The sequence below is a fragment of the Oncorhynchus clarkii genome, chromosome 10 (assembly GCF_045791955.1).
Source record: "Oncorhynchus clarkii lewisi isolate Uvic-CL-2024 chromosome 10, UVic_Ocla_1.0, whole genome shotgun sequence".
In the NCBI taxonomy this organism is placed as follows: domain Eukaryota; kingdom Metazoa; phylum Chordata; class Actinopteri; order Salmoniformes; family Salmonidae; genus Oncorhynchus; species Oncorhynchus clarkii.
The window spans coordinates 62,817,466-62,842,489 of NC_092156.1; the positions used below are offsets into that span (position 1 = coordinate 62,817,466).

General features: G+C 43.8%; 1 protein-coding gene across 1 annotated transcript; it reads left to right on the forward strand.

The window, feature by feature from the left end:
- The first annotated feature begins 543 nt into the window (after nucleotides 1-543).
- LOC139418974 (uncharacterized) lies at nucleotides 544-18,755 on the forward strand. The gene is made up of 6 exons (XM_071168774.1): nucleotides 544-1,050; nucleotides 2,734-2,864; nucleotides 3,787-3,954; nucleotides 10,827-10,988; nucleotides 12,377-12,488; nucleotides 17,337-18,755. Exons 1-6 carry the CDS (start codon nucleotides 774-776, stop codon nucleotides 18,290-18,292), a joined length of 1,806 nt encoding a protein of 601 aa, XP_071024875.1. The 5' UTR covers nucleotides 544-773; the 3' UTR covers nucleotides 18,293-18,755.
- Nucleotides 18,756-25,024: the final 6,269 nt, after the last annotated feature.

Genomic DNA, 25,024 nt, shown 5'->3' on the forward strand with positions numbered 1-25,024 from the left:
TAAATAAGGTATTTCTGTTTTTGTCTAAAAACCTGTTTTTGCTTTGTCATTATGGGGTATTGTGTGTAGATTGATGAGGGAAAAAATAATTAAATCCATTTTAGAATAAGGGTGTAATGTAACAAAATATGGAAAAAGTCAAGTGGTCTGAATTAGAGGTCGACTGATTAATCGGAATGGCCGATTAATTAGGGCTGATTTCAAGTTTTCATAAAAGTAGTGGAATGGGGTAATGGGTTTTTAATGAGTGTAGGTGTCTACGGCTATATGTAACTTTCTTAGAGAACCAGGATTAATTAAGGTAGCCTAGTGGTTAGAGCGTTGGGCGAATCCCCGAACTGACAAGGTAAAAATCTGTTGTTCTGTCCCTGAACAAGGCAGTTAACCCACTGTTCCTAGGCCGTCATTGTAAATAAGAATTTGTTCTTAATTAACTGACTTGCCTAGTTAAATAAAGGTTCAATTAAAATATAGCATTTTATGTTGGTAGGCCTGACCTCACACTCCAGTACTGTAGGTGGCGGTGTAGGCACCTAAAATTTGGATGCGATCCGCCAACCAAATTCCAAAGGCTAAACGGAAGTAAATATGGCCAAGAACAATTTTCACTTTTGCGTTTGTCATTTAGACATTTTAATAACCATAGAATTCAAAATATGACGAATTTAACTGCACAGCACTAAATACTTACCCCAGATAATATTTAATTCGCGTTGGAGACAGGATTTGGATAGATGTTAACGTTATCTAGTAAGTAAAGCTAGCTGTTAACAATGGCAACGGGTTTTCACACTCAAATAGCCTCCATTATGGAGGTTCTAGCGAATGCAGCCGTGGCAGAGATCTGTAAACTCGTAGACGACGACTATGCAGTGTTTCGTTTGGAAATAACTCAAAGCCAGAAAGAAAACAGGGCATTGCAGAGGAAACTTCAGCTAATCGAACTGAAGGTGGCACGGGAGCGCGCAGAGAAGACAATGCGTGAGCGCGTCCTCGCCAGTCGCCCCAGTCATGTCAAGATCCTCGACCGATACAGAGGAATGACAAGAGGTACATTTTGCATGGGTGGGGGTCTTCTGTCAACCGTTTCCAATTTACTTTAGATGTGTTAACCAGAATTTGGTCTTGGTCAGTTTTGAGAAGGTATGCAATAGTTATCCTGATTACTTAGCTAGCTACAGTATCTTACACAAAGACACTCATATTTACTGCATTTCCTATTATTTGCTCATTGAAAACAATATGATGCATGGAACATAATCACTTGATCTATAAAAAGTATCTCCAGTGGTGCTTGGAGAAGTGGGTATACTTACATTTTGCTCAAACAGTTCCAAACGGTCTGCCTGGCGAAGGAAAGGCGCCCAGTGTGAAAATGTATGAGAAACCGTGACATACACTCTGAAAGACCTAAAATCATGAATCCCATATTGGTCTTTCAATATCAGGCCAACCCTAGCTCTACTGTGCAAGTAGGCTAATAGTAGGCCTACTATTGAAATAAATTAGGAAGTCAACGGGGTCAGAAATTCCCAGGTTTCAGATTCCCCCCCCATTTTCTTTTTCTTACGGTTTTTGCTCTCAAAGTCATACTTTTTTTTTTAAACAGAAAAACAACACATTTGTATGTTCTAAGTCCATAACAATGCTTGATCTACATCAGGAGACCACTTTCTAAGTATTTGTTGTTGTTTTTGTGTCGTTACCCTTTAATTTAAGTATGCAGGCACCTAGCACTGTTTGATTAGCTGTGTTTTTGTTTCACATGAGATGGAGAATAAATGGCCAGTGGATTGATTCAAATAATTATGTTCTGACAGATTTATAAAGACTTCCTTATATCCTGTTATATTGGTTTGCCTGTCTTTCATTGTCTAGCAGCCAAAGGCATTATCCTTGTCATATTAGCAATCCATGATAGTTGTTGCATCTTTAGATCTCCCCTCTTTCAACATTTCTAACAGATATTTCTACCTCTGTCCATGAAACCACTCACGTATGTGGTGCACATTTTAGAACAGTGTTTTCCTGCAATTACATTTTCGATCGTTCACGCATATGTCCTACCACCGTGTGTACATTGCTGCGTCTAAAATGTTAAGAAATAATAGTTTATCAACATCTTAAGATAAAGGTTCAATAAAACATCTGTTCCATCAGCCTTATTCATAGATACGGCGTATACCTCCACCACACTACTTTGATACGTATCAGTGTGGATTTAGAAATGAGTATATGCAATGCCCAATGTAAAAATAAGTGGGTATAAGCATATACCTGCCCCCCCCCCCCCCCCCCCCCCCCCCCCAAAGTGTTACATTACATCCTTACTAATTCTAGTGTCAAAACTGTCAATGGTGATATATGATTATTCTACAAATCTGTGAGTTGCTTAATTTAGGTTCATCCTAAATTAAGATAATTCAATATCTAATTAATAATTAAGTCTATTGACACACTGTGCAAGAATGGTCCACCACCCAAAGGACATCTAGCCAACTTGACACAATTGTGGGAAGGATTGGAGTCAACATGGACCAGCGTCCCTGTGGTACGCTTTCAACACCTTGTAGAGTCCATGCCCCGACGAATTGAGGCTGTTCTGAGGGCAAAAGGGCGTGCAACTCAGTATTAGGAAGGTGTTCCTAATGTTTTGTACATTCAGTGTATAATATAGCATTGAGCATTTACAGTAGCTAACCTAACCATCTATTTTCCACCAATCACTCTCAGGTGAAGGACATCTCACTGGAGGCCACAGGGGCTTTGTGAAGCCAGCAGGACACAATACATGGCGAGAAGACCAACCAATCACTGTTGATGGGGGGAGCGGAACCTCAACCCAGCACGTTATCGTGATAGAGGTTAGTGTAATAGTATTACATCCAGGGCCTAAAACGTTTTTAAAAAATTATACTTGGCACTGTGGCAGGTAGATACATTTCTTACATTTTTTTTTTATCTACCAGCCAAAATATTTTTTGCACCATTTTATTTAAAAAAAATACAGATGAGCATGCTTAGTAGAGGCAAAAATGTTTAGCTGCCCCTTTAAGGTTACCTTGGTAACAGAGACACTCTCACTAGTAGAGATGACCATGTCTCTTTTTGCTAGCTGGTAGCAAACTCAAACATTGAAAGCAACCTAGCTTGTGAACAAAACTATGTAAATAGACAAGAAACACAAGGACAAAGTCTCATTTTAGTAGACTTTTGAGTTAATTAGTCTTAACATTTAAGGATGAGCACATTTCTTCTAAAAATGAATCTTTCAGCACTTCGCCCACAGCCCCCCCCCCCCCCAGACAGGCAGTGTTGCTTTGCAAGGTGGGATAGCTATAACATTTGGATTCAGATTTTTGTGCATTACCAGATATGAAACAAAACTGCAGAAATATTTTCAAAACAGCTATTGCAGCATTTATTTAGCTATAAATCACAACTTGCATTTGTGCCCATACTTTACTTGACTATTTTTATGAAACGCTTGCACTGTAGAGCCCTGAGTGTGACCACCTGCCAACATGGCCGGGGAATTAGACATTCTTACCTGCCAGTGTCAAAATCTACACACAATTGGTGGGTGTTCATTTTAGACCCTGATTACATCAAAATTACAGTACGTCAAATGTGGCCAGTTTATTTCAGAAAGGCTCCCCTCAGCTATTTACTTGCTTACATGTACATCCTTATTTATCTGCCATAGGGGAGCTTGTGAGACTTCCCTACGACATTGTTATCCAATTCTACTCATGTACCGGTAATGACCTCCTTTTTCCTTGTCAGTCTGAAGATGCAAGTCCTGGGGTCAAGCTGGAGAGGTCTGATGGAGAGGAGGACCCACTGCACAGCAGAGACACCCAGACTGGAGTGGCTGGAGGAGCCCCCCCTGTAGCCACGGAGGACCCCATCACTGCCCCAGAGCTGCCCGGGCCCCGACGTAGCATCACGGAGGTCAGTGGAACGCTGAACGCCGTCCTCAAGTCAGAGACCGATACAGAGACTTTAATGGGGCGACTGGGCTGTCCACCTGCTCCCCGCTCAGAGTATTTACTTTATGGTAACCCCAGCTCGAGGATGGATCTGTCCCATCAGGACTCAGGTGACACGTTTCAGACTGGCAATGATCCGTCCTGTTCATACGCTACAGAGATGATACCTGGTGACATGCTTGTGGGCTTAGATACACAGACTAATCCAATGAGAGAAGACTGGAACCAGTACAGTAGCAGTGTATACTCTGAAGGGCGCCTAGATAAGAAAGGAGAGGGTCTGGTCGTAGATGAGATGACTGTGAAAGTGGAGGGTGACGCTCCTCTGACATGGAATGAAGACCAGACTCATTTAGGAGAAGGACAGTCGCAGGGCAACACTAGTGACTTCTTAGACTACAGGGAAAGCTTACAGACAAATCTTAATGTCGCGACCCACTCACCTTTACACCGACTCGGGGATCGCGACCCAGTGTCCACATCGATGGCACCATCTGATTCACACGGCAGCGTCCTTTTCGATCAGGTATTGAACTCAAAGGTCCAAAGGGCCAAGGCTCAGGGAGGGGGAGCAACAACAGACGGTAAAGAGAAACGGTTCCTCTGCATGTTCTGTAACAAAGGCTTTAGCTGCCCCCAGAAGGTAGAGATCCACCAGAGGGTCCACACAGGGGTGAAACCCTTCAATTGTACGCAGTGTCACATGCGCTTCGCCCAGGCCTGCAACCTGAAGAGGCACCAGAGGGTCCACACAGGGGAGAAACCCTACAGCTGCCCCCAGTGTGAGAAGAGGTTCTCCCACCAGCACCATCTGAAGATGCATCTGAATGTTCACACGGGAGAGAGGCCATTTGCCTGTACGCACTGCGGGAAGAGGTTCTCAGAGAGGAGCTACCTCAGGATACACCAGCAGAAAAACCATTCCACTCTATAACATAGAAAGTAACTATTCCACTCAATAGCTTCTGACATTTAGATCAAACCCTGCATTAAATATATATATAACAAATATTAATTTTCAGTGTTGTCAGCAGAAAAGATCCACAGATGCGTTTGGAATAACAAGAGTAACAGATTTCAGTGTTGAATATTCCTGGGTAGATATTGCATCCAGATATTGTGTGATATATAAGCCTAAAAGGTCTGTTACATATTGTGTTTGTATTGTGTAGGTTATATGATGTTCACCAATGTCTATTTCTTTGCTTCCATTCAACTACTTACACTGAACAAAAATATGAAGGCAACAATTTTAAAGACTTTACTGAGTTACAGGTCATATACCAAAATATGTTAACTTAAATAAATAAATGTGGCCCTGTGGATTTCACATGACTGGGCAGGGGTGCAGCCATGGATGGGCCTGAGAGGGCATAGGCCCACCCACTGGGGAGCCAGGCCCAGGTAATCAGAATGAGTTTTTCCCCCACAAAAGGGCTTTATTACAAACAGAAACACTCATCAGTTTCATCAGCTTTCCAGTTGGCTGTTCTCAGACTATCCTGAATGTGAAGAAGCCAGATGCGGAGGTCCTGGGCTGGCAATGTTTAAATGTGGTTTGTGGTTGTGAGGCCAGTTGGACGTACTGCTAAATTCTCTAAAACAACGTTGGAGGTGGCTTATGGTAGAGAAATGAACATTAAATTATCTGGCAACAACTCTGGTGGACATTTCTGCAGTCAGCATTCCAATCGCACTCTCCCTGAAAAATTTAGACATCTTTGGCGGTGTGACAAAACTGTACATTTTAGTGGCCTTTTATTGTACCCAGCACAAGGTGCACCTTTGTAATGAGCCTTCTGTTTAATCAGATTCTTAATATGCCACACCTGTCTGGTGGATGGATTATCTTGGCAAAGGAGAAATGCTCACTAACAGGGATGTAAACAAATTTGCACAACATTTGACAAATAAGCTTTTTGTGCGTATGGACAATTTCTGGGATCTTTTATTTCAGCTCATGAAACATGGGACCAACACATTGCAATTTTCATATGGTGTATTTAAAATGTTTTTTTAATAAACACAAAATGGGACTTGAATCAGGCTCTCTTTAGCAGTGGTGGAAAAAGTACCCAAGGTCATACTGTAGTAAAAGTAAAGATACCTTTAATTAATCAAGTGAAAGTCACCCACTAAAATACTACTTGAGTAAAATTCTAAAAGTATTTGGTTTTAAATATACCTTAAGTATCTTACAATCAAAGCATGGGTTTAGTGAGTCCACCAGGGATGTTTTCTTGTTAAGTGTGTGAATTAGGCAATTTTCTTGTCCTGCTAAGCATTCAAAATGTAACAAGTACTTTTGGGTGTCAAGAGAAAATGTATGGAGTAAAAAGTACATTTATTTTTATTAGGAATGTAGTGGAGTAAAAGTAAAAGTTGTCAAAAATATAAATATTAAAGTACAGATACCCTAAAAAAAACACTGAAGTAAAAATACTTGAAAGTACTGCTTAAGTACTTTACACCACTTCTCTTTAATATACATCACATCTGACCTCACCCTATTCTGCATACACCCAACAGCGCTTTATAACCATTACATTTAAGGCCTACTAAATATACCTACAAATCAAATGTTATTTGTCACATAAAATGTGCTTTGTAAATAACAGGTGTAGACTAACAGTGAAATGTTTACTTACGGGCCCTTCCCATGCAGAGAGAAAAATGTACAAATAAAGAGAACATAAGGAATAAAATCACAATGAGTAGCGATAACTTTGCTATATACATGGGGTGCAAGTACCGAGTCAATGTACAGGGGGACGAGGTAATATCAGTCTCATTGCTGCCAAGCAGTTGCCTAACCAAGCGGTGATGCAGCCAGTCAAGATGCGCTCAATGGTGCAGCTGTATAACTTTTTGAGGATCTGAGGGCCCATTCCAAATCTTTTCAGCCTCCTGAGGGGGAAATGGTGTTGTGCCCTCTTCATGCCTGTTTTGGTGTGTGTGGACCATGTTAATTCATTAGTGATGTGGACACTAAGGAACTTGAAGCTCTCGACCCGCTCCACTACAGCCCTGTTGATGTGGATGGGGGCGTGCTGGCCCTCATTTTCCTGTAGTCCACGATCAGCTACTTTGTCTTGCTGACGTTGAGGGAAAAGTTGTTGTCCTGGCACCACACTGCCAGGTCACTGACCTCCTGCCTATAGGCTGTCTCATCGTCGTCGGTAATCAGGCCTACCACCGTCATGTCATCAGCAAACTTAATGGTGTTGGAGTAGTTTGCGCCCACGCAGTCGTGGGTGAACAGGGAGTATAGGAGGGGACTAAGCACGCACCCCTGAGGGGCGCCCGTGTTGAGGATCAGTGTGGTGGATGTGCCTACCCTCACCACCTGGGGATTGCCCGTCAGGAAGTCCAGGAGAGGGGAGGTGTTCACAATATACAGTGCCTTGCAAAAGTATTCGGCCCCCTTGAACTTTGCGACCTTTTGCCACATTTCAGGCTTCAAACATAAAGATATAAAACTGTATTTTTTTGTGAAGAATCAACAACAAGTGGGACACAATCATGAAGTGGAACGACATTTATTGGATATTTCAAACTTTTTTAACAAATCAAAAACTGAAAAATTGGGCGTGCAAAATTATTCAGCCCCCTTAAGTTAATACTTTGTAGCGCCACCTTTTGCTGCGATTACAGCTGTAAGTCGCTTGGGGTATGTCTCTATCAGTTTTGCACATCGAGAGACTGACATTTTTTCCCATTCCTCCTTGCAAAACAGCTCGAGCTCAGTGAGGTTGGATGGAGAGCATTTGTGAACAGCAGTTTTCAGTTCTTTCCACAGATTCTCGATTGGATTCAGGTCTGGACTTTGACTTGGCCATTCTAACACCTGGATATGTTTATTTTTGAACCATTCCATTGTAGATTTTGCTTTATGTTTTGGATCATTGTCTTGTTGGAAGACAAATCTCTGTCCCAGTCTCAGGTCTTTTGCAGACATCAGGTTTTCTTCCAGAATGGTCCTGTATTTGGCTCCATCCATCTTCCCATCAATTTTAACCATCTTCCCTGTCCTTGCTGAAGAAAAGCAGGCCCAAACCATGATGCTGCCACCACCATGTTTGACAGTGGGGATGGTGTGTTCAGAGTGATGAGCTGTGTTGCTTTTACGCCAAACATAACGTTTTGCATTGTTGCCAAAAAGTTTAATTTTGGTTTCATCTGACCAGAGCACCTTCTTCCACATGTTTGGTGTGTCTCCCAGGTGGCTTGTGGCAAACTTTAAACAACACTTTTTATGGATATCTTTAAGAAATGGCTTTCTTCTTGTCACTCTTCCATAAAGGCCAGATTTGTGCAATATACGACTGATTGTTGTCCTATGGACAGAGTCTCCCACCTCAGCTGTAGATCTCTGCAGTTCATCCAGAGTGATCATGGGCCTCTTGGCTGCATCTCTGATCAGTCTTCTCCTTGTATGAGCTGAAAGTTTAGAGGGACGGCCAGGTCTTGGTATATTTGCAGTGGTCTGATACTCCTTCCATTTCAATATTATCGCTTGCACAGTGCTCCTTGGGATGTTTAAAGCTTGGGAAATATTTTTGTATCCAAATCCGGCTTTAAACTTCTTCACAACAGTATCTCGGACCTGCCTGGTGTGTTCCTTGTTCTTCATGATGCTCTCTGCGCTTTTAACAGACCTCTGAGACTATCACAGTGCAGGTGCATTTATACGGAGACTTGATTACACACAGGTGGATTGTATTTATCATCATTAGTCATTTAGGTCAACATTGGATCATTCAGAGATCCTCACTGAACTTCTGGAGAGTTTGCTGCACTGAAAGTAAAGGGGCTGAATAATTTTGCACGCCCAATTTTTCAGTTTTTGATTTGTTAAAAAAGTTTGAAATATCCAATAAATGTCGTTCCACTTCATGATTGTGTCCCACTTGTTGTTGATTCTTCACAAAAAAATACAGTTTCTGAAATGTGGCAAAAGGTCGCAAAGTTCAAGGGGGCCGAATACTTTCGCAAGGCACTGTACAGGGCATTCGGAAAGTATTCAGACCCCTTGACTTTTTTCCACATTTTGTTATTTACAGCTTTATTCTGAAATGGATTAAATCAAAATCCTCATCAATCAACACACAATAGCCCGTGATGACAAAGCGAACGCAGGTTCAGACATTTTTGCCATCGTATTAAAAATAGAAAAACATTAATGCCTTATTTCTGTAGGTATTCAGACCCTTTGCTATGAGACTCGAAATTTGAGCTCATTTGCATCCTTTTCAATGTGATCATCCTTGAGATGTTTCTACAACTTGATTGGAGTCCACCTGTCGTAAATTAAATTTATTGGGCATGATTTGGAAAGACACTCCGCTGTCTATATAAGGTCCCACAGTTGACAGTGCATGTCAGAGCAAAAATCAAGCCATGAGGTCAAAGGAATTGTCCTTAGAGCTCCGAGACAGGACTGTGGCGAGGCAAAAAATGTCTGCAGCATTGAAGGTCCCCAAGAACACAGTGGCCTCCATAATTCTTAAATGGAAGAAGTTGGGAACTACCAAGACTCTTCCTAGAGCTGGCCGCCCGACCAAACTGAGCAATAAGGGGAGAAGGGTCTTGGTCAGGGAGGTGAACAAGAACCCGATGGTCACTCTGACTGAGTTCTAGAGTTCCTCTGTGGAGATGGAGAACCTTCCAGAAGGACAACCATCTCTGCAGCCCTCCACCATTCAGGCCTTTAAGGTAGTGGTCAGATGGAAGCCACTCCTCAGTAAAAGGCACATGACAGCCCGCTTGGAGTTTGCCAAAAGGCACCTAAAGGACTCTCAGACCATGAGAAACCAGATTCTCTGGTCAGATTAAACCAATATTTAATATCCTTGGCTTGAATGCCAAGCGTCACGTCTGAAGGAAACCTGTCACCATCCCTACGGTGAAGCATGGTAGTGGCAGCATCATGCTGTGGGGATGTTTTTTCAGCGGCAGGGACTGAGAGACTGTACAGAAAAGTACAGAAAGCTTCTTGATGAAAACCTGCTCCAGAGTGCTCAGGACCTCAGACTGGGGCGAAGGTTCACCTTCCAACAGGACAACGACCCTATGCACACAGCCAAGACAACGCAGGATGCACTTCAGCACAAGTCTCTGAATGTCCTTGATTGGCCCAGCCAGGGCCCTGACTTGAACCTGATCAAACATCTCTGGAGAGACCTGAAAATAGCTGTGCAGCGACGCTCTCCAGCCAACCTGACAGAGCTTGAGAGGATCTGCTGAAAAGAATGGAAGAAACTCCCCAAATACAGGCGTGCCAAGTTTGTAGCGTCATACCCAAGAACACTTGAGGCTGTAATCGCTGCCAAAGGGGCTTCAACAAAGTACTGAGTAAAGGGTCTGAATACTTATGTAAATGTGATTTGTTAAAAAAAATTTAAAAAAATGACATTTGCAAGGGGTCTGAAACACCTACTGTACACTTCAAAATGTTTAGTCAGGTTTGTCTGATGAATTTTGACTTATTATAGCTGACTTATTTTTACCCACAACATCATATTTATATCCACCATGATGGGTTTAACAACAGTGAAGTCATTCTGTAACTACAGTATAGGACTCAAACATAGTGGGGATGGGTAAACACTCCATGTTGAATGTGTTTATTATCTGTGTGTGCGTTCTATCACGTGCAAGTAAATTGACGATTTTAATTGGCTGATGCACATTTTGTGACGGAGCAACTGTTTTGAATTTAAACTCTTTCTAATGTTCACAAGTATGGCCCATCCATCATTAAAGTGTGTTATCTGTGTATACGTACCTGAGGGAGTTTATGTCTGTGTGATCTGTATCACCTGTCTCTTCCAGGAGGAGGAGGGTCCAGAGGTGCTGCTGGTGAAGGAGGAGGGGTGTGAGGAGGGTCTGGCGAACCCTGAGGGGACCATGGTCATGGAGGAAAACCAGACTACACCTCCTGAACCCACAGAGGAACCAACTAAGCAGCACAGGACCACACACAGTCTCACTGAGGTGAGCCCAATGTAAACTACTGTCTGAATGGTATTAGATCAAATTGTATTTGTCACATGCGCCAAATACAACACCTTACAGTGAAATTTTTACTTACAAGCCCTTAACCAACAATGCAGTTTTAATAAAAAGTAAGTATTTACTAAATAAACTGAAGTAAACAAGAAATAAATATGAAAAAAACAAGAAAATTGAAAAATATCAAATAATTAAAGAGCAACAATAACAAGGCTATATACAGGGGGTAACGGTACAGAGTCGATGCACAGGGCCACAGGTTAGTCAAGGTAATTGAGGTAATATGTACATGTAGGTAGAGGTAAAGTGACTGCATAGATAATTAACAGAGAGTAGCAGCAGTGTAAAAGTGGGGGGGTTCAATGCAAATAGTCCGGGTAGCCATTTGATTAGATGGCTTAGGTTAGGGCTGGGCGATATGGCCAAAATCTCATATCCTGATATACGTAATTTCATATCCCGATAACGATACATATCACGATATACTAATTTTCTGTCAATTCAATGAATAAATAGTTTATATAAAATTACCACATTTAAAGGCATATTTCTTATTACATTTTGAATTATACTCAACAAATAAAATGTATTTACAGTTGGTACCTTGGGTCGAGTGTTAGCACCAACTCACAAAACCCCCGTTTCTCACCATGTAAATTGGGGCTCTTTGCAGATGTAAGTTGTATCGGCAGCTGCTTTCTCCTTCCATCTTCGTGGTTCTTTGCCACATGGTGTGCGGTGGGCAAAAGCCTCTTGCAACGTCTGAGTCGGGGGTTTGTTTTGAGCACTCAACAATTTTTTGGGGTCTCATCCGTAGACTCTCTCCGTACTGTTTCACAGGATTCTTGCGTAGGTGGTAAAAGAGGTTAATGGTGTTTGAGCATGTTTTCGGGACCGGCCTGCAGCATATTTTGCGGAGGACGGTTTTCTGGTCCGTGTCAGATTTTTCATACCCAAACCACGTCCCATGCGACCGAAGCTGCCCCTCATTTAGGTACGAGCTCCGTGTTTTGGGTCGCGTTCACTCTCTTCCATGTTTGTTTGTGTTGCAAATTTCCTTCCGCACGGCAAAGCGACGTCCAATTGCCGTAAAGAGTGTGATTTGCGCCACAACGAAATAAACGATAGAGCATAATATGAATTGATAGACGCCCCAGGTCTTGATTACATTTTGTCTTAAGTGTGGGACTTTGCCTTTGAATTTTCAATCCATTTTAATGAGTGTCATGTAATTAAATCAACTAATACATTTGCATCGTGTCAAATCAACAATTTTGCACAGTACTCATAGCAATCCTTCATTGCCCAATCAGAAGATGCTCATAGCAGATTTATTGATCCAACATCCTCTCACTCTGTATCTCTTACAGTCAGTAGACATGGAGGATGGGAAGCCTGATCTGCTGCTGGTCAAAGAGGAGACAATAGAAGACGGACCAGAGAGCATTGATCTGCTGAGTGGACTAAAGATGGGGGAGCAAGGTAAGGGAGACATACATATAGCCTACATACTGTAATAGAATAGTGATGCACCTGGTTATTATTATTTCTTCATTTATACAATGAAATCAATACAACTTATGTTTATATACAAAAACACACATTATAATGTACGAACTTGACCAGGTAATTGACTCAGAACATTTAAATAAGTCCCCTTTAGTCAGTCAACTTCGGTACAACATACTATGGGGAGTCGCACTCTCGCGACTTCGGTTGAAAGATCTACAATCACGCCTGACAAGGCCAATGAAATACGTGCCTCGCTGGAAGCCCCGCCTTCCACAGGTGATAAGCATGAGGCACAGATTCCTTCCTTCAAGTATTCTGCTCTTCACCTCGGTGTAAACATGAAGGATTCACACTACTACAACAAACAATTGGAAAACGAGACTTACGTTGCGCCAACGAAACTGTCCCACAGTGGTAGAGCAAGCTCATCCTCTGGACGTTGTGTGCTTTAGTTTGTATTTGTTATCATACGTTTCCTAATCACAAACAATTAGTTATGCTTCAATTTGCTAGAAGAAAATGAGTAAAACGGTTAAGAAAGAGACCGAGACGACGATGTGTACATTTCCCCCAGTCATGCGGTTATACCATTTCTCTGAAAGATACTCACGATTTATGTGTATTTTGTCTCGGCTTGGAGCATGCTCAGGTGTTCCTCGCTCGAACCAGTCCGTGTGCGCATTGCCACATACTGCGTGCATACTCCCTGGAAAGACATGTCGAATTCTTGAAAAAGCTTGGAGTTACCGATGGCGACTTTCCTTTCCCGGATGCTGGTACCTCGCCTGGGACTAAGGTGCAGGAAGCAGAGAGAGACTTGGGGCTTTGGTGGAACTAGCCTCCCAGCTAGGAGGTAGTGAGCTGGCTGGTTTGTCTCCCATGATGACATACAGGGCACAGGTTCGGATGACAATTTGGTGTTCTGGATGCTCCAGGAGTTTCTCGGAAGAGGACTTAGTTCCGGGACAGCAACCCCCTAACGCTACGTAAGGTAGTGTGGGAAACCCTGGTATCCAACACATTGTTCATAGAATTGTGCTGCAGGGTGGCTATACATTTGGAGTTGAAGTGGCCATGTTCACACCAGCGGCAGAAGTTATCAAGGTTCTGTGGGAAGTACCTGCCCCCTGTGGTTGCCACAGTCAAGCACCACCTACCCCTGTTTCTGTATTTCAAAGAATTTACGACAACCTGGTCCAACCCGCATTCAGCTAAGCTGATGCTGCATGGTATGCCCCCTTCATGGATCTTGAGGGGATGGATTGGGTGGGGCTGGGCTGGTGCACACGCCTCTAGTTTATAGCAAGCTACCTGGCTACCTAGCCTGTTGGATAACAAGGGTGTGGCTAATGCAGATCCTACACTTCCTAACAAGCACTGTCGTTTTTCAGCTGGATAAGATGTATCGTGCAGAGGGGGTGGCGGATTTCTGTCGTCTGTAGCTGTACTGCAGATCTACCAGACAGAGTTGCTCCCGGAGTTGGGCACTTATTTGGCTGCAGGAAAGCCCCATGCAGAGCTCCTGGATGAGATTTGTGTTACGGCTGACTTCATTCTGTGCACGTCCCGGTGCACCGTTCTGGCACTCGGGAAGAGCAGGGTGGTGGAACACTATCGTCTTTGACGTTTTCAGATAGAGAGGGACCGACAAATGTCCTCCGGGGATGTCCGGTTCTGCCCTGGAGGCCATGTACGCCTAGTTCAAGCAGTGTACTTTTCTCCCTTTGAAGTCCTTTGGGGATGCTGGGCCTGCTAAGTGGGCTGTCCCGGGGGCCCGGCCCAGCACAAGGTCGGACCGGCTTGATTGCCAGACGCAACGTCAGTTTTCCTGGCCAGGGGTGACATGGTCCTGCCACGGCGCGGGGAAGGATACTTCAGGCAAACGTTTCCACCTAAACACATTGCTTCAATCCCATTGTTTGTGAGTTTCAAGAGTGTTGTGAATTCCACATGCGAGTTCAATAAAATATATCCCTCCACAATCAGACAAGTTTGTTGAGAGTGGTGGAAACTTATTTTTCCCATGCCACTACTGGGGGCATCATGCCCCCTCAGATGGCACTTTACAGGAGACTCGCTGCCTGCTCTGACCAATGGCGCAGTGTCGCCCTGGGTCATGCAAACAGTGACTACAGACTACAATTCTTTGTACAAATCCTCCCCCCCACGTTTTGCGCCGTCATCACGTCAACTGTTCTCCTGGCCTCAGTGCCAGTATTAAGGGAGGAAATATCCTTCCTGCTCCAGAATAGGCAGAACGAGTGGTTTATCTGTTGGAAGCTCAGGACAGCTGGTACAATCTATTTCCTGGTTACGAAAATGGATGGCAGTTTAAGCCCTGTTCTAGACATGTGTGCCCTGAACAAGCATTTCAGAGTTCACAAGTTCAAAATACTCACAGACTAGTGGCTGTTACGGTCCGTACACCATCGGCCTAAAGGATGCGTACTTTCATGTGCCCATGTACTCCAGTCACAGAGGTCAGGAGGTTCCATTTCGAGGCTATATTCTACAAGTTTTTGGTACTCCCGTTCGGCTCGTCCCTCTCGCCTCGTCTTTTCACAGGTGGTGGAGGCAGCTCTGGTACCCATCAGAGGCTGAGTGTGTTGGCCTATCTGGACGATTGGCTGATAGCAGTCAAAGGAACAAGCAGGCTAGTTAGACTCATCCTTAAATTGTGCTTTTTCTATCCCCAGAGAGGGTGTTTGGGTTCCAGCTCTGCCTGGCCCAATTTTGGTTTGGATGCACAGTACATTTTCGCAAGTTTCATCTGCCTACTGGGGATGATGGCTTCTATGATGGTCATTCCCTCAGGGTTATTATTGATGCAGCTGGTCCAGTGCTGATTCCCGAGTAACTTTAATACATCTCGCCGGTCAATTCCGGTGTTCCCGACATGCTTTCGGGCACTGGCCCAGTGGAGGGATCCCCAGCTACTGTCGCAAGGGGTTCTCATGGGCCAGGTGTTGTCCCACAAGGTGTTCACAAAAGACTCACCCCCCCCCCAGGGGTGGAGGCGTGCTGTGCGAAGGGTTATTCAATTCGTAAAGTATGGACGGTGTCATAGAGCCCGGCATATCTATTACCTGTAACTTCTGACATTGTACTTGGCACTCAGGAGTGGAGACTAGGGGCATCGTAGATTTTTATGCATCGCCAGAAAACGCACCATGTCGTCTAGTTCTCATTGAGGGACCAGTGCCCAGTTGGAAACGATCGCTCTGGTGCACCAGTGGCTTCACCCTCCTTTACGCGTTTCCGCCAGTGGTTCTGATTCAGCACACGTTGGAGAGGGTGTGCCGGGAGGGCTTACCATTGATTATTGTGGCTCCCCGTTGGCCCAGGCAGCCTTGGTTTTGCGGACATCATTTGCCTTTTAGGTGGGGACCTGTGGCAATTCCCGTTGCGCAGGGAATTGTTGTCCCAGGCGCACAGGCAGGTTTGGCACGGGAGGCCGCATATTCGGTTCCAATGGGCCTGGACCAATCTGATGGCTAGAGGTTTACGGCCAAATGTTATTGCTACCATTCAGTTTGCAAGGGCGCCCTCCACGACAGGGCTGTATGCGTATAAGTGGTAAGCGTTTGAGCTATGGGGCCAAGATAAAGGACTTGTTCCTTATAAGTGCTCTTGGAGGGACATCCTTATGTTTTTGAGCAGGGGCGGGCATTCTCAATATTTAAAAGTGTACATGACCGCTATCTCGGCGTGTCATTTGGGAATTGACGGAGCCTCACCAGGGCCCCACCCCCTGATTGTGCGGTTCCTGAAAGGTGTACATCGTCTCAGACTGGTCTCTAAACCTATTGCGCCCACATGGGACTTGGCTCTGGTTTTAGAGGCACTATGTGCTGCCCTCTTTGAGCCTCTGGAGTCAGTGGATCTGAAGATCCTCTCCTAGAAAAGGTCTCTGCTCATGGCTTTGGCCTCAGTAAAACTTGCTGGACTTTCACGCGTTATCCATACACTCTTCCTGGACTCCGTTCGCCCTGGGCGACTAAGGTGACAATGTGGCCTCCCTGAAAGTCATGTTCTTTAGCTTTAGAGCTATTTCCCTTTTCACCTCCTCGTTTTGCTTCTGAAGAGCAAAAGAGGTAACATGTCCGGTGTGCACTTTACGCACCTACTTTGAACTGACCTGGGATATCCGGTTACGTGACCAGCTTTTTGTATGTGTTGCTAATCCAGCTCGTGGCAAGGAGCTCTCTAAGCAGAGTCTATCCCACTGGGTTGTGGAGGCTATCGCCCTGGCATATAGCGGCAAGGGTTACCTAGCTGTGGCAGCTCCCACTTCACAAGAGGTCTGGCAGCGTCTTGGGCATTGTTTAAAAGGCTGACTAGAGGAGATATTTGTGCTGAGGCGAGTTGGGCATCACCACAGACGTGATATTTTATTGCGTGGATATCACAGCTCCCAGTGTAGCCCACAGTGTGCTTACGGCTGTGACGGGAAGTAACCAGGCAGCGCGCTGTGTGCACAATACCCAGGTCTGGGTGGTCTGCCATGAGCTGTTTCATTTAGTATCCGTTGGGTTCTGCATGGGGCGTAATTCTATTTCCCCATAGTATGTTATACTGAAGTGGACTGACTGAAAGGGAACGTAATGTTATCGCTATAATACAGTTCTCCCCGATGGGGAGAAATTAGGTACAACACTTGTTTGGCCCCGCGCCACCCGTTCCTGGGCTCGATGAAAAGCAGTATTAAATGGAAGGAATCAATCCAGTTTCACTCCTACAGGGAACAGTAGTTATAGTCACAACATTATGTTTTCTCTGCCATGTTTGTAAAATCTGTTTTGTTACCTCTTCCTTCAGGTGGTTGGCTGGAGGCTAACAGAGGAGACTGGACGGCCATTTTGGATTCCCAGACCGATGCAGTTAAGGGACCAGGGGAGAACGTCACTGAGCAGGCCAGGACCAGAGGCGACATAGTAGAGGTCTGTGGGTGGGACAGCGTCCTCAACTCTGGGCCTGGGATCAATAATGTTAACCACAACCAGAAACAGACAGACAAACACAAAACAACAACTGAACTTAGTCTCTATGACAACAGACTGGCTGAGACCACAGCGAGGCGTAGATTTGGTCTGCGGGTACGAGGAGGTGTCCGTATGCGGCTGGAGAGGACAGACACAGACTCTGCTAGCGATGCTCCGTCCTGCTCCTATAGCTGTGATTCAGAGAGACTGATGGCGCCTCAGGTTAACCCTCCAACAGGTGCTTCCTTCAGCCTGCCTTCTATAGGATCTATCAACTGGAACATGGACGCTGTGACAACACAGACACTCCCTGTCCTTCATCCTCCTCACACTCTCCTAATGTTAAACCAGACCTCAGACAATGCTTCAACACTAAATGGCTACACAAGCCCACTGACAAATGACAGTAGTAGAGACGGAGTCAGTAAAGAGAAGCGCTTCCCGTGTTCATTCTGTGGGAAAGCTTTCAGTTTCCCCAAACAGGTGGAGATCCACCAGAGGATACACACGGGGGAGAAACCATTCGGCTGCCACCTGTGCCGGGCTCGTTTCTCCCGATCGACCCACCTGAAGAGGCACCAGAGGGTCCACACAGGGGAGAAACCCTACAGCTGTCCACAGTGTGAGAAGAGGTTCTCCCACCAGCACAATATGAAAGTGCACCTGAAGGTCCACACGGGAGAGGCCGTTCGCCTGTACGCACATCGGGAAGAGGTTCTCAGAGAGGAGATATGTCAGGATACACCAGCAGAAAATGCACACGACCCATGTATAGAGTATAGTGACATGTAATGTATAGTACAAGCATTTTGCTACACCCGCAATAACATCTGCTAAACGTGTGTGTGGCCAATATAATTTGATTTGATGATTTAGTACTAGATAGTTTGTAGTTCATTCTGTTAGTTTGGGATGTAGCAGGGAACTGGATGAGGTGAACTGGGGAAAGAAAGAGAATGATGAGACAGAGTAGATGATATGGTGATGGTTGGTGAGATGGTGTCTGTAAAAATGCTTCACTGATGTAAAGTGACAACCTTGTCCTGTTTGTGTGCTGTGTAAAGTTTGATCCTTTTCGAAAGTATTCTAAATGTAATTTGATCAAAGTGAGGGTACCAGATTTACAGAAAAGGTCAAGTGTTACCATAATGAGAAGTTATTCTACTTGTCACGTATCATTTTATGCAATAAAAGTACTGTAATTCACGTTATGAGTGTAGGACTATTTGATTGAAATTAAATAACACAAAATTGACTCTGTGCTGACTGACTTGGTTATTTTTGTATCATTGCAGGGACTGAGTTTCCCTTATCTCAGTCAAAACAAACATTATACTTAATTCTCATATGGACATTTTTTATAATAAACTACATTGGCTCCATAGTGTTAGGTACTTGAATCACAGTGTTAGAGATGGGCTTGACTGTGGTTAACATTTTATAATATTATGTTTGTGTTACGGTAAAGTTTCTTATATACATCTTCTGTTCAATTTGTGTTTACTGTCTGCAGTCCATGGGGGACCTGCTGATATCCAGTGTTGCTGGTGGGAGAGATTTGACCTCGGAAGCGGCTGGTCATAAACCATTGCCAAAGATCAGGAGCCGTCGCTGTTCCTTCTGAGTAGAAACCGGTACCGAACCACAAGGGCCAGAGACTCCACCACTACACAGAACACAAGCTGCGGACAGGTGGATTCAATAACTTCAGTCCTGGTGGTCATCAGAGAGATGACCAGATCCATGACAGATCCAGTCTGCAGCCCAGACCCTTCTCTTCACAGTCTCAGTGCAGGGATGGAGCAGGACCTGGGGCTGATAGAGATAGACCCTCCTGTTCCTATGATACAAACACCACAGTATCCATGATGAACAGAGCAGGTCACCCTGGGCTTCAGCCTTCACAGAGAGTGGTGGGAGACCCCTGGTGGTAGTCTATCAGCAAGTCTGTCTTCTCCTTCAGGGTCTTGTCTAATGCCTGGTGACTGGGTTCATAGAAAGCCTGGGTCTAGCCTTCCTCAGCTACCTCAGTGTTACCTCACCAATACAGACAGGGTCAGGTTGAGCGTTCAACATGAAAGTTACCTAGCCTACATCACAGCACACAATCCCAACAACACCCAAAACAATGTCTAGAGGGAGCTCAAAGACTAAGCTACCTGAGGGTGGTGGCTCCTGCTTCTCCCTCCTCTAGTGTCATTGGGTCACAACGTGGGAGGTTGAGCATTAGGATGGACGCCGACAAGTCGTACCCCTCCTCCACGTTTGGGAATCACTTTACTGAGGCGAACTGTGAATAAGCACCAGACCGTTCACATCAAGGAGATGTCCTTCAAGTGCAAATTATGTTACAAGAGCTTCTCCTTCCTGACTAACCTTACCAGACATAGGAGTGTCCACAACCGGGAGAAATCTTAGTGTGGCTTGAGATGTACACAGGGGAGATCTGGGAACCATTCTTTGGTGACATATTATAGTTATCATGTGAAGTGTCTTAGGGTAAAAAGGGTAATTAACCACATACCCCTTATTAACCCTTCGTTAACTTGTCATTTGAAACAGGTATAAACAAATGCCTGTTTTTAGAGAGAAAGTCAACATGGGCTAGAACAGGACAGTTCAATATTTACCTTACTGAGGTGATGTAGATGGAATGAAGTAATTCTATTATTTTCTACTCTATTCTTGCTAACACACTGTTCTTTATTAACAAGTATGCTCTTAGCTTGAAAGATACTGATCATAGGAGATTTAGGGCTCAATTTTAACAAACCTAATGGTAAATCTTAGCGAGGCCGTGGTGGTAGCGTGTGTAAAATATTTTTGTTATTTTCACAATTGGAGTTATGGGCACAGTAGCTGCCGTGAAAGTGCTGGGTTTTGATGAATAAACAAGATGTAGGTGTTGAGGCTTGACCCCAGATGTCACTAGTTACATAAGCCACAACCACAACAAAATTGGCTATATTGTGGTCTAAATTTAAAGGTGCAATATGCAAAAATCGCTCCACCATTTCCTGGTGGCAAAAATTATAATAGTTTGCCTAATTTCAGTTAATGTGCCACAACAAGCAGTGTAGAGAATCACTGTACCAGCAAAACCGCTGTGAAATATATTTTCAATAACCCAGAATATTGTATTTTCAGCTATTGGGAGCTGGTGTATGAAACCAAAAGCAAAACTGAAGAATGGGAGGCATAGAGCAGAGCACATATAACAGATCTATAGCTTTTTAGACTTGCTTTCAATGTGAATTTGGTGAGGTAGCACAAAAAAATACATATTGCAGCTTTAAGGTTAGGCAAAAGCTTAGCAGTGTGGTTAAGGTTAGAGTTAGGTTTAAAATCAGATTTTAAGAAGACAAATTGTAGAAATAGGAAGGGTTTATGACTTTGGGTCTGTGGTAAGTAGTGATGACCCTTGACCCCTCACTGGCCAATCAGAATGTGCTCCATGGCTAAATACAGTGCCTTGCGAAAGTATTCGGCCCCCTTGAACGTTGCGACCTTTTGCCACATTTCAGGCTTCAAACATAAAGATATAAAACTGTATTTTTTTGTGAAGAATCAACAACAAGTGGGACACAATCATGAAGTGGAACGACATTTATTGGATATTTCAAACTTTTTTAACAAATCAAAAACTGAAAAATTGGGCGTGCAAAATTATTCAGCCCCTTTACTTTCAGTGCAGCAAACTCTCTCCAGAAGTTCAGTGAGGATCTCCGAATGATCCAATGTTGACCTAAATGACTAATGATGATAAATACAATCCACCTGTGTGTAATCAAGTCTCCGTATAAATGCACCTGCACTGTGATAGTCTCAGAGGTCCGTTAAAAGCGCAGAGAGCATCATGAATAACAAGGAACACACCAGGCAGGTCCGAGATACTGTTGTAAAGAAGTTTAAAGCCGGATTTGGATACAAAAAGATTTCCCAAGCTTTAAACATCCCAAGGAGCACTGTGCAAGCGATAATATTGAAATGGAAGGAGTATCAGACCACTGCAAATATACCAAGACCTGGCCGTCCCTCTAAACTTTCAGCTCATACAAGGAAAAGACTGATCAGAGATGCAGCCAAGAGGCCCATGATCACTCTGGATGAACTGCAGAGATCTACAGCTGAGGTGGGAGACTCTGTCCATAGGACAACAATCAGTCGTATATTGCACAAATCTGGCCTTTATGGAAGAGTGGCAAGAAGAAAGCCATTTCTTAAAGATATCCATAAAAAGTGTTGGTTAAAGTTTGCCACAAGCCACCTGGGAGACACACCAAACATGTGGAAGAAGGTGCTCTGGTCAGATGAAACCAACATTGAACTTTTTGGCAACAATGCAAAACGTTATGTTTGGCGTAAAAGCAACACAGCTCATCACCCTGAACACACCATCCCCACTGTCAAACATGGTGGTGGCAGCATCATAGTTTGGGCCTGCTTTTCTTCAGCAGGGACAGGGAAGATGGTTAAAATTGATGGGAAGATGGATGGAGCCAAATACAGGACCATTCTGGAAGAAAACCTGATGGAGTCTGCAAAAGACCTGAGACTGGGACGGAGATTTGTCTTCCAACAAGACAATGATCCAAAACATAAAGCAAAATCTACAATGGAATGGTTCAAAAATAAACATATCCAGGTGTTAGAATGGCCAAGTCAAAGTCCAGACCTGAATCCAATCGAGAATCTGTGGAAAGAACTGAAAACTGCTGTTCACAAATGCTCTCCATCCAACCTCACTGAGCTCGAGCTGTTTTGCAAGGAGGAATGTGAAAACATTTCAGTCTCTCGATGTGCAAAACTGATAGAGACATACCCCAAGCGACTTACAGCTGTAATTGCAGCAAAAGGTGGCGCTACAAAGTATTAACTTAAGGGGGCTGAATAATTTTGCACGCCCAATTTTTCAGTTTTTGATTTGTTAAAAAAGGTTTGAAATATCCAATAAATGTCGTTCCACTTCATGATTGTGTCCCACTTGTTGTTGATTCTTCACAAAAAAATACAGTTTTATATCTTTATGTTTGAAGCCTGAAATGTGGCAAAGGGTCGCAAAGTTCAAGGGGGCCGAATACTTTCGCAAGGCACTGTATCATACGAAATGGGTGATGGAAATCCACACATGAATACATACCATAAGAAACGTAACATAAATGGAGTGTCTCAGATTTACGTACAGTGCGGGTAGGCTAGTGAGTTTACATGATGAGATTATTATGGATAAGATCCATAAAAAATGTATTTGTCAAACCGCAGTCAAGCCTCGATCAACATGTCACCAGAATAATACCCTTAATATTTATTGGAAAGGAGCATCAAACTTACTGTATCACCGTGCACTTCGACCACCCTGTGAAATTCACTATCATTTATTTCATTTGTAGCTTAATTAACGGCATGGTTTCCCATGTCGTAATTGGAGGACCACACACCATATCATCACGTGACTCCAAGTTTACTTGGATGTGATAGTTTTTATATTAATATTTGTGCATAAAGTTGTTTCCACCGCATTTACTCACATAATTAAGTTTAACGAGACAAAAGATCCCACCATGTCAAACAAACAAATGATCTGTCTGCATTTAGAAAATTGTACAGAAACTCCCTGTTTTCGTCACAGCTGTTGCGATTTTTTTTTAATATCGTATGATTTTACTCGCATAAAAACTGTGGATGGAAATGTGGTTAGAGTAAGAAAAAAGTTTGGTTCAAATCGGATGTTAGGTACTATGTTTATTTAATATTATATGAGTCCTATAAATTAAAATGGCCAATTTGGGTGCAATCAATTACCTTAATTTCAAAATATATTTCATCTAAATAATATTGCAGGAATGGTAATCCTATGTTTCTACACACAGAAACAATTTCAGGATAGCCTAAAATGGCTTGCTGAAATGACATAGAAGATAATATTAGTCAGTTAATATGACCTTTATGAATTATGAAGCCTTTATGTGCATGCATTGATTACATAAATGTTTCAAGTCTTAAACGCTTCAAAATTCACAAAGTTACGTTAGCTGATTTAAGAATCTCACAAATCAAATCAAATGTATTTATATAGCCCTTCCTACATCAGCTGATATCTCAAAGTGCTGTACAGAAACCCAGCCTAAAACCCCAAACAGCAAGCAATGCAGGTGTAGAAGCACGGTGGCTAGGAAAAACTCCATAGAAAGGCCAAAACCTAGGAAGAAACCTAAAGAGGAACCAGGCTATGAGGGGTGGCCAGTCCTGTTCTGGCTGTTAGCCCAAATCCATATTTTATCAGTAAGATGTCCCTAGTGTTGGTGAGTGCATCTGTCATTTCAACTGAATATTGTGATTACATTCATGAAGAATGAAATAAAATCGTAAATGCAACATGTAAAGGGTTGGTCCCAGGTTTCATGAGCTGAAATAAAAGATCCCAGAAATGTTCCATAAGCACAAAAAGCTTATTTCTCTCATTCTGCGCACAAATTTGTTTACATCCCTGTTAGTGAGCTTTTATCCTTTGCGAAGATAATCCATCCACCTGACAGGTGTGGCATATCAAGAAGCTGATTAAACAGCATGATCATTACAAATCAAATCAAGTTTATTTATATAGCACCTCCGTCATCAGCTGATATCTCAAAGTGCTGTACAGAAACCCAGCCTAAAACCCCAAACAGCAAGCAATGCAGGTGTAGAAGCACGGTGGCTAGGAAAAACTCCCTAGAAAGGCCAAAACCTAGGAAGAAACCTAGAGAGGAACCAGGCTATGTGGGGTGGCCAGTCATCTTCTGGCTGTGCCGGGTGGAGATTATAACAGAACATGGCCAAGATGTTCAAATGTTCATAAATGACCACCATGGTCAACTAATAACAATCACAGTAGTTGTCGAAGGTGCAACAAGTTAGGAACTGTCAGTAAATGTCAGTTGGCTTTTCATAGCCGATCATTAAGAGTATCTCTCTACCGTTCCTGCTGTCTCTAGAGAGTTGAAAACAGCAGGTCTGGGACAGGTACCACGTCCGGTGAACAGCTCAGGGTTCAAAAGCCGCAGGCAGAACAGTTGAAACTGGAGCAGCAGCACGGCCAGGTGGACTGGGGACAGCAAGGAGTCATCATCCCAGGTAGTCCTGAGGCATGGTCCTAGGGCTCAGGTCCTCCGAGAGAGAGAAAGAGAGAATTAGAGAGAGCATACTTAAATTCACACAGGACACCCGATAAGACAGGAGAAGTACTCCAGATATAACAGACTGACCCTAGCCCCCCGACACAAACTACTGCAGCATAAATGCTGAGACAGGACGGGTCAGGAGACACTGTGGCCTCATCCGATCATACCCCCGGACAGGGCCAAACAGGCAGGATATAACCCCACCCACTTTGCCAAAGCACAGCCTCCACACAACTAGAGGGATATCTTCAACCACCAACTTACCATCCTGAGACAAAGCCGAGTGTAGCCCACAAAGATCTTCGCCACAGCACAACCCAAGGAGGGGCGCCAACCCAGACAGGAAGATCACGTCAGTGACTCA

Bases quoted from the DNA above. Each gene is read 5' to 3' on its own strand.
- LOC139418974 (XM_071168774.1), top strand. From the start codon at position 774: ATGGCAACGGGTTTTCACACTCAAATAGCCTCCATTATGGAGGTTCTA. The intron at 2,865-3,786 runs GTTAGTGTAATA...TTTCCTTGTCAG, and splicing joins AGCACGTTATCGTGATAGAG to TCTGAAGATGCAAGTCCTGG. The intron at 12,489-17,336 runs GTAAGGGAGACA...CTCTTCCTTCAG, and splicing joins ACTAAAGATGGGGGAGCAAG to GTGGTTGGCTGGAGGCTAAC.